Consider the following 14,453-nt stretch of genomic DNA (forward strand, 5'->3'; position numbering starts at 1 on the left):
ATAACTGCCAATGCATATTTTTGAAACTTTACAGTAATGGATGTTCTTAGATCTCTGCAGAGGATTAGGCATTTAGATTTGAGAGTTTCATATGAAGAGTATAAATCTATAGTAAATTCTGCATGTAACACAAGTCAATGCAAAAACAGAATCTATTGCACACAACAGTACTTTTGAAAACATGATCAGGGTGTGAAGTTTTTTTATTTACTTTATTCACACACACACACCACAATCACTGTGCAGCATCATGTCGCTGAGCTGCGTCGGGCCACATCACCTCATCCACATCGCAGGCTATATTGTCTCTTGCCAGGCACCGCGGGATAAACGCCCTGGAATGGCGAATCAACACAGGCCAGCTCCATTGCCCTTAGGAGGTTCTTTCTAGTGTATGGTTGTCTGTCAAAAACCTTCCATCTCCATGATGAGAAGAACTCCTCTATAGGGTTCAGGAAAGGGGAGTAGGGTGGCAGACAGACGTTTAAAAAGTGGTTACTGTTGGTGGTGAACAACTCTCTGATTTGGTTTGTTTTGTGGAAGCGTACATTGTCCCAAATGATCACATAAATTTGATGTGCGGGCCCAGGATGGTGTTGTTGGCGGTCCAGGAGGATGTCTTTTAGCTCCTCTAGGAAGGTGAGGAGACGTTGGGTGTTGTAAGACCCAAGGACAGCATGCCGGTTTAGCCCTTCCAAACCCATGGCCGCACAAAGAGTAATACAACCCCCCCGTTGGCCAGGAACCTCAGTGATGGCTCTTTGGCCAATGATGTTACGGCCTCTTTGCCTTCATTTCTGCAGGTTGAAGCCAGCCTCATCCAGGAAGAGGTACTCATGAGGTCTGGCCATCGTGTCCAACTGTAATATCCTCTGTGAAAATTTGAAAGTGCACAGGTGTTCAGAACAACAGTCAATCAGGTAGCACAGTATTGTACAGAAATAATGTAGGCCACTGAGCAACACAGTATGCTTACTAACTGTACTGTGAACATTGATGTATACTTACTTGCACATACTCGTAACGCAGGTCTTTGTGTCGCGCAGAGTTGCGCTCAAAGGGAACCCTATAGACCTGTTTCATCCGCATCTTTTGGCGCCGGAGAACTCGGTCTATTGTGGCCAAGCTGACATCATCAATGCTCTCAAAGTTGACATTATCGGCAATGACTTTGTCTCTGATCTCCCGGAGTCTGATGAGGTTGTTCTCACGAACCATATCCACAATAAGGGTTTCTTGTGCCGCTGTAAATATGGCAACCCTCCCACCTCTATGTGGCATTCTTTCAACTCTAAAGAAAGAAACATGTGTTGTCAGGTTTACAATACAGTAACAACTGATTTGAAACCAATAGACTACTTTCACAGGCTTGTAAAATTGTATTGTGACAAAGAAAGCAATAGAGTACAATACCTGTTGTGTTGTCTGAATGCCCTGATAATGGTGGCCACGGTGAATCTACTCAGGTTTGGACGGACTCGTAGTCCTGCTTCAGCCATTGTCATACCATGGACAATGACATGGTCAATGACTGTTGCTCGCATCTCGTCCGTAATGATGGTGCGAGGTTGTCTTGCTCTCCCTCCTGGACCTTCTCCTCTCCCTTGTTGGCCTGCTCCTCTTCCTCCTCTGATTTGAACTCCTCTTCCTCGTTGGCCTGCTCCTCTTCCTCCACTGATTTGAACTCCTCTTCCTCATTGGCCTGCTCCTCTTCCTCCACTGATTTGAACTCCTCTTCTTCCATTGCCAGCTCTTCTGCCTCCTCTGACTCGAATTCCTCTTCCGCTGACTCTGCCTTCATCCATTGTGTTAGTTTGCTGAAGATTCCAAACAGTGCACTCTGAACTTGTTTTTGTACATGTGGTCACAGCATTAGCAACAAGTGTCTTCAATTTTGAGTCGTTGTGTATAATGAATGACGCCAGGTGTGTTCATTGTGTTCAAATATTGCTGAGTGTGGCAAGCATTTTGCATCACATGAGCTTTCATTTGAGAATATGAGCAGAGTTCTTTTGCAACTTGTGTTTTAGCAAAAAAAAAAAAAATGTGTTAAGATTTATGAGAACGGAGGATTGTGTTTTGTGAATTGTCTTCATGTGAAATGTGTTTATGATATTGGAAAATGATGGCTAGATTTAGTAAATGTGTCTAGACAACTGGTTTCTCTCAACGGCACCCCGGATTACCCCGGTTATGCATGTTCCATGTTCTGCATGTTTCCATGTCTGCACCACGTTTATCCGTTGCTGCCCAGCGCTGCGCTTTCCATAGCGCGGATCCGTGGATTCTCTAAAAGAACTGTCTCTGCTTTCACAGAACTTCGTGGACCGCGCTCCCGGAGCGCACCACTGAATATTACTGCTTCGCTACAAGTATTGGTGGATTATCTCCTGAGTCTTCTTCTTCTTCTTCTTTCGGCTGCTCCCATTAGGGGTCGCCACAGCGGATCATCCATCTCCATACCACCCTGTCCTCTACATCTGCCTCTTTCACACCAACTACCTGCATGTCTTCCCTCACCACATCCATGAAACTCCTCCTTGGCCTTCCTCTTTTCCTCCTACCTGGTGGCTCCATCCTCAGCATTCTTCTACCAATATAATTCATGTCCCTTCTCTGCACATGTCCAAACCATCTCAATCTCGCCTCCCTCACCTTGTCACCAAAACATCCTACATGTGCTGTCCCTCTAATAAACTCATTTCTAATCTTGTCCATCCTCATCACTCCCAACGAAAACCCTAACATCTTCAGCTCTGCTATCTCCAGCTCCACCTCCTGTCTTTTACTCAATGCCACTGTCTCTAATCCATACAACATTGCAGGTCTCACCACAGTCCTATAAACTTTCCCTTTCATTCTTGCAGATACTCTACTATCACAAATCACTCCTGTCACTCTTCTCCACTCACTTCACCCTGCCTGCACTCTTTTCTTTACTTCTCTAACACACTCTCCAATACTTTGCACTGTTGACCCCAGGTACCTGAACTCCTCCACCTTCTCCACCTCTTCTCCCTGCAACCGCATCACTCCACTGCCCTCCCTCTCATTCACACACATGTACTCTGTCTTACTCCTACTGACTTTCATTCCCCTTCTCTCAAGCGCATATCTCCACCTCTCCAGGCTCTTCTCAACCTGCTCTCTACTCTCACCACAAATCACAATATCATCTGCAAACATCATAGTCCAGGGAGACTCCTGTCTGACCTCGTCCGTCAACCTGTCCATCACCACTGCAAACAGGAAAGGGCTCAGGGCCGATCCTTGATGCAGTCCAACCTTCACCCTGAACCAGTCTGTCGTACCTACTGCACACTTCACTGCCGTCACACTGTCCTCATACATGTCCTGCACCACCCTCACATTCTTCTCTGACACGCCTGACTTCCTCATACAATACCACAACTCCTCTCTCAGCACCCTGTCGTACGCTTTCTCTAAATCCACAAATACACAATGCAGCTCCTTCTCTCCTTCTCTATACTTCTCCATCAACATCCTCAAAGCAAATAAGGCATCTGTGGTGCTCTTCCTCCGCATGAAACCATACTGTTGCTCACAGATGGTCACCTCTTCTCTCAGCCTGGTTTCCACTACTCTTTCCCATAACTTCATGGTGTGACTGATCAACTTAATTCCCCTGTAGTTACTGCAGGTCTGTACATCTCCCTTATGCTTAAAGATCGGTACCAGCACACTCCTTCTCCATTCCTCAGGCATCATCTCCCCTTCCAGAATCCTGTTAAACAATCTGGTTAAAAACTCCACTGCCATCTCTCCTAAACATCTCCACGCTTCTACCGGTATGTCATCTGGTCCAACCGACTTTCCATTCTTCATCCTCTTAATCGCTGCTCTCACTTCCTCCTTACTTATCCTATCTACATCCTGCTTCACCAACTCCACATCCTCCAACCTTCTCTCTCTCTGATTTTCCTCATTCATCAGCTGTTTAAAATACTCCCTCCATCTTCTCAACACACTCTCCTCACTAGTCAACACATTTTCCTCTCCATCCTTTATTGCGCTAACTTGCAGTACATCCTTCCAGCTCGGTCCCTCTGCCTGGCCAATCGGTATAAATCCTTTTCTCCTTTTTTAGTGTCCAACCTCTTATACAGCTCCTCATATGCCTTTTCCTTGGCTTTTGCCACATCCCTTTTTACCTGCTGCCGCATCTCCTTGTACTCCTGCCTACTTTTCTCATCACTCTGTCGATCCCACTTCTTTTTTGCCAACCTTTTTCCCCTAATGCTCTCCTGCACTTCCTTATTCCACCACCACGTCTCCTTGTCTTGCTTTCTATTTCCAGATGTCACACCAAGTACTTTTCTAGCTGCCTCCCTCATCACTCCTGCAGTAGTTGCCCAATCATCCGGCACCTCTTCACCACCACCAAGCCCCTGTCTGACCTCTTCCCTGAACCTCACACTACACTCTTCCTCTTTCAATTTCCACCATCTTATTCTTCTTTCAATCCTTACTTTCCTTCTCTTCTTCTTCGCCTCCAAAACTATCCTACAGACCACAATCCGATGCTGTCTAGCTACACTGTCCCCCGCCAACACCTTACAGTCTCCAATCTCCTTCAGGTTGCATCTCCTACACAGAACATAATCCACCTGTGTGCACCTTCCTCCACTCTTATACGTCACCCTATGATCCTCCTTCTTCTTAAAATACGTGTTCACCACTGCCATTTCTATCCTTTTAGCAAAATCTACCACCATCTGCCCTTCCACATTCCTCTCCTTAAAACCATATCTACCCATCACCTCCTCATCACCTCTGTTCCCTTCACCTACATGCCCATTAAAGTCTGCCCCAATCACCAATCGTTCTTTCCTAGGTACACCATCTACCACTTCGTCTAATTCACTCCAGAATCTTTCCTTCTCCTCCATCTCACAGCCAACTTGTGGAGCATAGGCACTGATGACATTTATCATCATCCCTTCAACCTCCACCTTCACGATCATCACCCTATCAGAAACTCTCTTCACCTCCACTACACTCTTACTGTACTCTTCCTTCAGAATCACCCCTACACCATTTCTCTTTCCATCCACACCATGATAAAACAGTTTAAACCCACCTCCAATGTTCCTGGCCTTACTCCCTTTCCACTTGGTCTCCTGAACACACAGCATATCTACCTTTCTCCTCTCCATCATATCAGCTACCTCTCTCCCTTTACCCGTCATAGTACCAACTTTTAAAGTACCAACCCGAACCTCTACTCTCCTACACTGCTCCTTTTCCTGCCGTCTCTGTAGACATCTTCCTCCTCTCCTTCTCCTCCTTCGGCCAACAGTAGCCCAATTTACACCGGTACCCTGTCGGCTAACGATACCTGTGGCGGTCGTTGTTAACCTGGGCCTCGACCAATCCGGTATGAAATTCTCATTTGTGAGCCGCATATTTGATTTGGCACATGTTTTACACTGGATGCCCTTCCTAACGCAACCCTCCCCATTTACCCGGGCTTGGGACCGGCACTAAGAGTGCACTGGCTTGTGCCCCCCTAATGGCTGGGTTGATTATCTCCTGAGTATTCTCAATAAACTTTGTTTGCGTTTACTTCGGCTTCCGCCTCCTTATCCGCATTACAGGTTATCTCGATCCGCATGACCAATCAAACAAATCGCGGCAACGCTGTTGTGTAAAAAAGCCTCCAAAAACATGTGCATGCACATTCTCATTTAATAACGCACATCATGTACATAAAGAAATTTTAAGCACGTTAATATATTGCCGCCATATTGGTTTTCGTTTATCTCGATCATTGGTTATCTCGACGCTTTTTGGCGTCCCCTAGGCCGGCGACATAACCGGTTCCACTGTGTGTGTGTGTGTGTGTGTATGTGTATGTATATATATAATATATATATATATATATATATATATATATATATATAATGTATATGTATATGTATATAAATGCATGACTTGCATGTTATGTATTTTATTTTTAATGGATGAATGAATTGGTTATATTTGAACTATACGATCATAGATCATATTGTGAAACTGTAACACGTTTATATGATCTTTAATCCAGAATATAAAAGAATATAAGAATAAAATTTTAACTAGTTGTGGCACTAGTTTCTAGGCATTTACAGTATTAATAGATGGACTCATTTGGTGGTCAGCAATCAAAACGGTCTGCATGATATTTTCTCAATGGGTTTGAAAATTATAAACTAGCATGTTTTTCATGTTTGCAACTGTTTGTGTTTCAGAATTGCCTGGGCATGATTGGTGAATGAGGACATCTCAGAAACACCACCTCACTCTTTTGGGTATGCCTTAAGTAACGTGAATCATTTGGGCGAGCCTATTAAAGGTTTGTTGTTGTCCTTTATCCTTGGCTTGTGAAATGTTGGGAATGGCAGCCTCCTGAAATAGCCTTAATTGCCTGGATCCGTCTATGCCTGCTGAACTCCCTGGTTGTTTCAGTAACTAAAGGTTAATGCGCATAGCTTCAGGATTAATGTCCTGCATCTCTGTGACGAGTGTAAGATTACCTGCCCATCATGTGGGACACATACTTACTACAGATAAAGACATGGGAATTGTACTGAAATGACTCACTTCGATTTGCTTTTTAATGTGAGTGAAAGATTTGCTCTTCAGAATATTCCAGCTATGTGGTCTTTAGTGTTAGTTAGATAACTATAACTATATATATATATATATATATATATATATATATATATATATATATATATATATATATATATATTAATATTTATATCTGTGTTACTTTTTTTTGCCTGTCTTGCTATTTTTCCTTGCTGCTTTGAGCCAGCAGGGACATAATAACCCCAGCTTCTACACGATCCCTGCAGGCTTCTAATGTCTGCTCATTCACGATCGCAGACGTGATATTTAGTGAAGCCAACTTAAGTCCGCACTGGATTCTTTTCAGACCTGCAGTTTCTGAAAGGATGATCCTTAGAGAAGAAAATGGGTTCTGACTACAAATGAGAGCTGGTCACTGCAAGGAAGTGTACACAATACCAGTTCCTGATAGAGCATTGGTGTTAGTGAGCGTTTGCCAGAAAGTACATGCTGGGTGTCTCTGCTCTGATGCTTGATAACAAAAGTTTCATTGTTTTATTGACACTGGCTTGTGGAGTCATCACAGTGTATTACTGGGTAAAACACAGTGACAGTAAAGTCTTTCAAATCTTTAATTCCAAGTTTGAGTAAAGAAAAAAAAAAGAGAAAGAAAATTGCATATACATTTTTGAGAACTGTGCTGAAAAGAAACGTTTGTAAAAACGTATCTTTATCTTTGTGCAAGTACACAAAACTTTTTTGTGTGTTGCCTCAAAATATTGCTACTTCTATATCCTAGTTTACAACCTCAATTCCAAAAAAGTTGGGACATTTGTGTAAAATGTAAATAAAAACAGAATGCAATCAAAAAGCCACTGCCCAGATGTATACAGGCAAAAGACGTGATGCTACGCAGCGGTAAACATGGCCCTGTCCCAACTTTGAGACCTGTTTTAGCCAACAAATTCAAAATGACCTAATTTTTTCCCTTAAAATAATTAGGTCATTTTGAATTTAATGGCTGAAACAGGTTTAAAAAAAGTTAGGACAGGGCCATGTTTACCGCTGTGTAGCATCACGTCTTTTGCCTGTATACATCTGGGCAGTGCTCGAATTGAGTCGAGTCCCTAGTTGTTGTGTTATTCATATATGTTTTACTAAAATAATCTTGGGGATACCCCCTCCTCCAGGAACAGGAATGTTGTCCCATATGTGTCTTATACAGGATTTTTAGCTGCTTAACAGTTCTGGGTGTCCTTTGTTGTATTTTGCGCCATGATGCGCCAAATGTTTTTTTAAATAGTGAACGGTCTAGACTGTACACAGGCCAGCTCAGCACCTGGACTCTTCTACTACTAATGCTGTTGTAATAGATGCAGTATGCAGTATGCATTGTCCTGATCAAATAAACATCTGCTTCCTTGAAAAAGACGTTTTAGTATTGATGGAGCCTTTCCAAATGTGCAAGCTGCTCATACCACAGGCACCAACGCACCACCATACAATCATAGATGTGGCTTTTTGAACTGAGCGTTTCTCCAACTGTTTAGTTTTACTTTTGTTTAGTTTACAACTTACTTTTTTTGCCCTGTACCCAACTTTTATTTGAGTTGTTGCAGCCATCAAATTTAAAATTACCTCCCCCACACCTTAAAATGGTATATATTCTCAATTTAAACATTTTTTATTTATTCTTTTACAATTTATAATATCCCAGCTTTTTTGTAATTGGGGTTGTATTTTTTTTTTTCTCTCTGTGAAACAGATCTTTGCTTCAGCTCTGAATTCAAATCCCTTTATTGTTCTATACAGAAGAGATTTTGTATGCCCAATCATTAAGCATATAATCATTTTCATTTCCACCAGTACATTAGTATAGTGTAATGAATGCAGAAGACTCTGCAGTACCTACTAGGGGATGGAGAAAGACTTATTCGCAAAATATGGTAGCAAGTATCCAAAGCTGATTTTACATATTGTACCGATTTCTTTATGGTATTTATGTGAGGTTAATATTACTTAACATCTTGAATACTTAAATTAATAATCGAGATTTCCGGCGACCATTAAAGGACTCGTGTCTTTTAAATATTATTTAATAGCTTTGCACTCCATTTTTTAAATACTATTTTGAATTCTTTTAGACCTTTTTCAATTTACATTTTCATGTTCACCCCTCATTTAGAGGCTCACTGTATGCTTTTCAGATTTGTTACTCTGATTAAATGCATAAAATAATGAAAGTATTAGTCTAAATTCATTTACTCTCAAATGACATTCAACCCATGTGACAAACAGGGTACAAAAAAAACCACATAAGAATTTAATTAAACATAGAATATTACGTCTATCTACAATGCGAATGTCAGATTTTCCCAGAAATGAATTACAACTTGATTTTGAAGTGCACTCAGTTATAATGAAGGCCACATCATGATGAAAGTCTGCAGCACTTGCGTGGGCCTGGAAGTGTAAATACCACATGCTGAGACCAGGTCCACTTTTCTGTTAATGAAGTTAATGATACTGTACGTTCATTGACCAAAAAATGTGTGACCCTTCACTGTCTGTCTGTCTGTCTGTCTGTCTGTCTGTCTGTCTGTCTGTCTGTCTGTCTGTCTGTCTATCTATCTATCTATCTATCTATCTATCTATCTATCTATCTATCTATCTATCTATCTATCTATCTATCTATCTATCGTTTTGTGTTGTATATTAGTCTATAATTAGTATTCTAATATCCTCCTTGTGTGTCAAATTAAGAAATGGTTTTAATCACCATTTATTATAGTAAACACTTTAAGGACAAAAGTTTGTAGACACCTGAACATAATATTTGTGTGTTTTTTTTTTCTTTTATTTTATGTTTAGTCCCTTATTTGCTGTTATATTTGCCTCCACTTTTCTGGGAAAATTTTGGAGATTTGTTTGTTACTGAAGTCAGGTACTGATGTAGGTGAGGTGAGGAGGTCTGGGGTGCAGTCAGTTCACATTCATCCCAAAGGTATTCAGTAGGGTTGAGGTCAGAGTTCTACAGCAGGAGATCTTCCATTGCAACCTATGTAAAGCATATCTTCATGTATGGTTGCTTTGTGCACAGGTACAGTTTCATGTTGGAACAGGTTTGTGTGTCATAGTTTAAGTGCAGAGAAAATGTATGGCTTAAGTGGTCCAACAGTCTGAGACCACTAAGGAAAATGATTGTATTTTCCTACTTTATAAATTAAATACAGCAAATATGTTAATAATATAATATGTATATAAGCTGCAAAATCTTGATTGAAAAGTTACATTTTTATAGAATATTGATATGTAATTATTTTATTTCTTAATCTCCCTTTTGCTTAAACAACAATTCAAGATGGGTAATTGGGTAATTTGGACTTTAAAGGTTTGTTTAAACCCTAATGATTAATGTTAGCTCAAAACCCTTGGAGTGTCATCTGTACATGTTCTTAAGTGCAAGGATTTTCTGATTTTATGTTTAAGATCCAAAGGCCACAATTTTCCTCAAATTTGCCACATAAATTAATTAGAATTGTATTACGTTTCAGATTTTTTAAATGTCCCCCATTTGTTTTAATTTATTTGTTTAAACTTTGTTCATTTTCATTTATAAATAATTGACACTGATACAACCTTTATAGCACACCATTGGTGGACAGCTTTGACACACCAGCTTTTTGTTGTTCTGGTTTTTTATTAAGGTAGGATTAATTGCTTTCCTAAAATAGCTGATGTTTTAAACAATGACCCAGTCGAACATGGTCTGATCCAGAAAAGAGCAGGAGAGTCCTGCGGGGTATTAGGTTTTCAAAATGTTTCTGGCAGGACGAGATCAGGAAAAAATGGCTTCATAGGCTATAGATTTGTTTTGTAATACTGGCATTATTATATGTTTTATTATAATTGATTTGCCCCCCTGGCTATAGCGTCAGCCCTGTATAAATGAGTTATCAGACTGAGTCCATGATGCCTTTTAACCCCCTGTCTAAACTCAGCTTGCTATAAGGAAAATTCAATTAGACAACATGAAATAATAAACTTTAGCTTGTTATCAGTCACTTGCTTTAGGGCAAAACCCACTTCACCCTATTCACTATGATTTTTCTTTTTTTCTTTCTGCTTTTCACTCCGTCCCTTCCATTTATGTTTCAAAAATACTCTTGTACCTTTTACTACACATGCTCCCAGGCTCAGTCATATATATATATATATATATATATATATATATATATATATATATATATATATATATATATATATATATATATATATATATAGTTTATATATATATAAAAATAGCATTAACTGATCTTTAATGGTTATTTGAAGTGACATGCCCCTCCCTCTCTTACTCAATCTCTGATGGCCTGCTTCTGGCAGTTGTTTCTATCCGCCCAGTGCTGCTGCATTCATCAAAGCCTATTGATTTAAACTGTTTTTTTATGGTACTTGCTTGGGGCGATGGAGGTAGTGTGCTGGGGAGAGTGAGAGCAGGCAGATGAACTGAGCTGTCTTTTTTCATGAAGCAGGACTCTTGGTTTTTGCTCGTGCAATTTTTTTATGCCTCTTGGTAGGATTACTGGTCAACGTGCGGATAGAGACTGAGCGCCTAGAATGACGAGTGCAGCCCCAGCCCGCAAGCCGTATCGAAAGGCACCTCCGCAGCACCGCGAAACTCGCCACAATCAGCCCGTGCTCCGAGAGGACGTTACTGGGAGCCCCACAGCAACCCGTGACTCTCCAGCTCCGGCCCAGCATGCTCCAAGTCAGGTAATTTGTCTACAAGATTATTCTCACGTTTTGCAGCCCACGCGCTTGACTAGCCCTTACCGGAAATTCTCGGAAAGTATCGAGGGTCCAGATGTTTTCTCATCATCAGACAGTGAACCGGAAGTTTCCAGTCTCTCTAGCTTAGAGCTCATTGTTCTTCCTCCTCCACGGATATTCAGCCATGGTGCTGTTGGAGTGTCCCTTCCTCCCAAACCAAGGAACATCATGAACCGGTTTCTTAGCCGTAGCGAAGACCTGCTTTTGAAGTCCGTTGACGAGGATCGTCCGAGCTGGAAAGGGTCTCAGAAGAGTATCCGTTGCATTTCCCCAGCTCAGTCCAGCAGAAGTGGGGAGCGCTCGTTAGTCTTTAAAGAAGAGGCAGAAATATTTGTTCCCGGAGAGGAACAGCATCTTTCAAAGTCTGCTTTTCCGACACGAGCAATTCCAACCAAGGGTATCCTCAAGCAGACACAATTCCTAAGAGTACATGCAAAAGACAGCCTCCGAAAGTCCAAATCAGCAGAGATGCTGGGATGCAGCCACAGCCCTAAGAGAAACCCCAAAAGCATGTCCTTGGACCGGGAGAGAAAACCTGGTCTCCCGTCACCAGGATGTGATGCCTTCATAAGCTCTGCTTTGCCAAGTTCAGTGCTGCCAGAATGGAAGGTCCGCCTCTTAGAGGAAAAGCTCAAGTTCTCCCAGTTTTTGGATGAGATTACTTGCAGAGTTTTGAGCCCTGCTAGCTTGACAATGCTGCGCTATAAAAAGCAAGAAACCTCTAAAGAAATCCAGGCCCAGCAAAGTCCTTGTCAGCAAGGAGATTCCAAGGAGCATAAAAGGGAAAAGGTGAACCGACGGTGGACTAAATATGCCACCCAACAGGACAGAGAGGCAACGAGAGAGAAGAAAGACAAGTCCAGAACAAGGCACATTTCTCTGAAGGTCAACCTGGAACAAGAGCCAGAGAAAGGGCATATCTACCCCAAAATGGAAAGAACGCGACTTAAATCCGAAGCTTTTGATTATGGACGGATAAAGGTTAGTAGCGATTTCAGGCACAGTAGTGAGGCTGGGTGGGATGGCAGGAATCGACAGCAACAGCCACTGTCCCACCAGTCAGCCCAGCTGGAGCCAAGGACTCAGCCAAAGGACACTGTGAATAAATTAAGGCTGACAAAGGCTGGAATGTCTACAATTCATGTGGAAAGTGAAAACATAACATCATCACAAACTGCTTTTTTGGTTTTATCACCAAGTAAGGTACGTGTACCAAACGTTTTTTTCCTTTATTATCCGTACCCTTCTATCACAAAAAAAAAAAAAAAAGAGAATACAGTTAGTCCCCGAGTTACAATGATTCAACTTACGATTTTTCGTATGAAAAAAATAAAATATATACAAATTTTCCTGCTGCATTAAAATTTTCGTACAATACGTTGGGACTCTACCAGGATGTATGCATCTTTCACCTTGTGTGATGCCGTACTCTCGCCAGCAATCAACAGAATTCAGTTGTCTCTATGTTGGAGCGCATATTTGTTTGTGTGTATGGTGTTTTAAAGCCCCATTTTAACTCTCGTTTTTATTTATTTTTTTATTTTATTTTTTTTTTTTATTATTTTTTTTTTAGCACTAAAACAGACCCTGAAAAGGTTCACACTCTGCCCGTGTACCCGCCCGTTTCCACACACATGTATACTCTATAGTTTATACATTGCTATAGTGTAAATTGTTCGGTTTGGCTAAATTATGTCTTGTAATGTGTTACATTATTACAAATGACAGTTTATTACCCCATACTGATCACCATTCTTGAAGACTCCTGGGTAGACTAGGCCATGTCTCAACCATATTTTTAAATTGCGATGAGGTCATTGTGACGCAGCTCCAATGTAAATCGGGGACTATCTGTAATGTGTGCAAGGTCAACTCAGTTTAAAGACCAATTTCACGACAAAAAAACGGCTGGTTTGTGAACACAGTTTTTTAGTGTATATATATATATATATATATATGCAACCCCAATTTTGTAAAGTTCGGAAAAATGTAAATAAAAAACAGAATTCAATAGTATGGTGGGCTAAATCAAAGGTCATCACAGGCCGACTATGTCCCCCAGGCCCTAGTTATGTCCCATCTCCCATTATAGAATTTACAGAACTGAAAGTGTATAGTTTCAGGTTTATTACCATTGGCACAGGTGCATTGCAGAACATGTACATTGAAATTCTTGCAAGTTTCTCAGTCAGCTTTAGTTACAAAATGTTTACTGAGTGTTTACACGAAATAGAATACACAAATAGACTTTCAAATTAAAATGTATATACATTTTGAAAAGTAATGAAATTAAATAAATCATATTGCACATTTTATGAGTAAATAAGTAATATGGCACATGTTGTTCGACAGAAGTAAGACAGTAAATTCCCTTAGATGAACACACTTGTGGTGGACGATAACACCGGTGTACATCATTGTACACAAACAGTCCTAAAGCAATAACATTATACATGGAAAACATTATATATAAGGGTTGGTAAAATAGTGGTCAGTGAAATTTAGTTATCAGCTGCGTGTGAAGTGTGTGTGTGTGTGTATGTTTGGATGTATGTATGTATGTATGTATATACAGTGAGGAAAATAAGTATTTGAACACACTGCTATTTTGCAAGTTCTCCCACTTAAAAATCATGCAGGGGTCTGAAATTGTCATCGTAGGTGCATGTCCACTGTGAGAGACATAATCTAAAAAAAAAATCCAGAAATCACAATGTATGATTTTTTTACTATTTGTTTGTATGATACAGCTGCAAATAAGTATTTGAACACCTGAGAAAGTCAATGTTAATATTTGTTTGTTTGCAATTACAGAGGTCAAACGTTTCCTGTAGTTTTTCACCAGGTTTGCACACACTGCAGGAGGGATTTCCACACAGATCTTCTTTAGATCAGTCAGGTTTCTGGCCTGTCGCTGAGAAACACGGAATTTGAGCTCCCTCCAAAGATTCTCTATTGGGTTTAGGTCTGGAGACTGGCTAGGCCATGCCAGAACCTTGATATGCTTCTTACAGAGCCACTCCTTGGTTATCCTGGCTGTGTGCTTC

General features: G+C 40.8%; 2 protein-coding genes and 1 long non-coding RNA gene across 5 annotated transcripts in view; 1 reads left to right on the forward strand and 2 right to left on the reverse strand.

Annotated features, from left to right (window-relative positions):
* LOC310725328 overlaps positions 1 to 14,453 on the reverse strand; it is a 130,134-nt gene that overhangs the window by 102,488 nt on the left and 13,193 nt on the right. The window lies entirely within an intron of this gene.
* tjap1 (tight junction associated protein 1 (peripheral)) overlaps positions 1 to 14,453 on the forward strand; it is an 82,030-nt gene that overhangs the window by 35,395 nt on the left and 32,182 nt on the right. Inside the window, exons 3-4 of one of the 3 annotated variants that reach the window (XM_083539985.1) lie at positions 6,252 to 6,311; positions 11,154 to 11,349. In XM_083539985.1, coding sequence (XP_083396111.1) covers positions 11,194 to 11,349 — 156 coding nt within the window. In that variant the 5' untranslated portion in view covers positions 6,252 to 6,311; positions 11,154 to 11,193. The remainder of the gene's footprint in view (positions 1 to 6,251; positions 6,312 to 11,153; positions 11,350 to 14,453) is intronic. The other 2 variants (XM_083539987.1, XM_083539986.1) reach the window with 2 other exon arrangements.
* LOC310724703 (uncharacterized protein) lies at positions 735 to 1,544 on the reverse strand (the record flags this gene model as incomplete). Its single annotated transcript, XM_083538969.1, has 3 exons — positions 735 to 872; positions 1,009 to 1,291; positions 1,414 to 1,544. 3 exons carry the CDS (start codon positions 1,542 to 1,544, stop codon positions 792 to 794), a joined length of 495 nt encoding a protein of 164 aa, XP_083395095.1. The 3' UTR covers positions 735 to 791.

The sequence above is a fragment of the Silurus aristotelis genome (assembly GCF_946808225.1).
Source record: "Silurus aristotelis genome assembly, chromosome: 4".
Lineage (NCBI taxonomy): Eukaryota > Metazoa > Chordata > Actinopteri > Siluriformes > Siluridae > Silurus > Silurus aristotelis.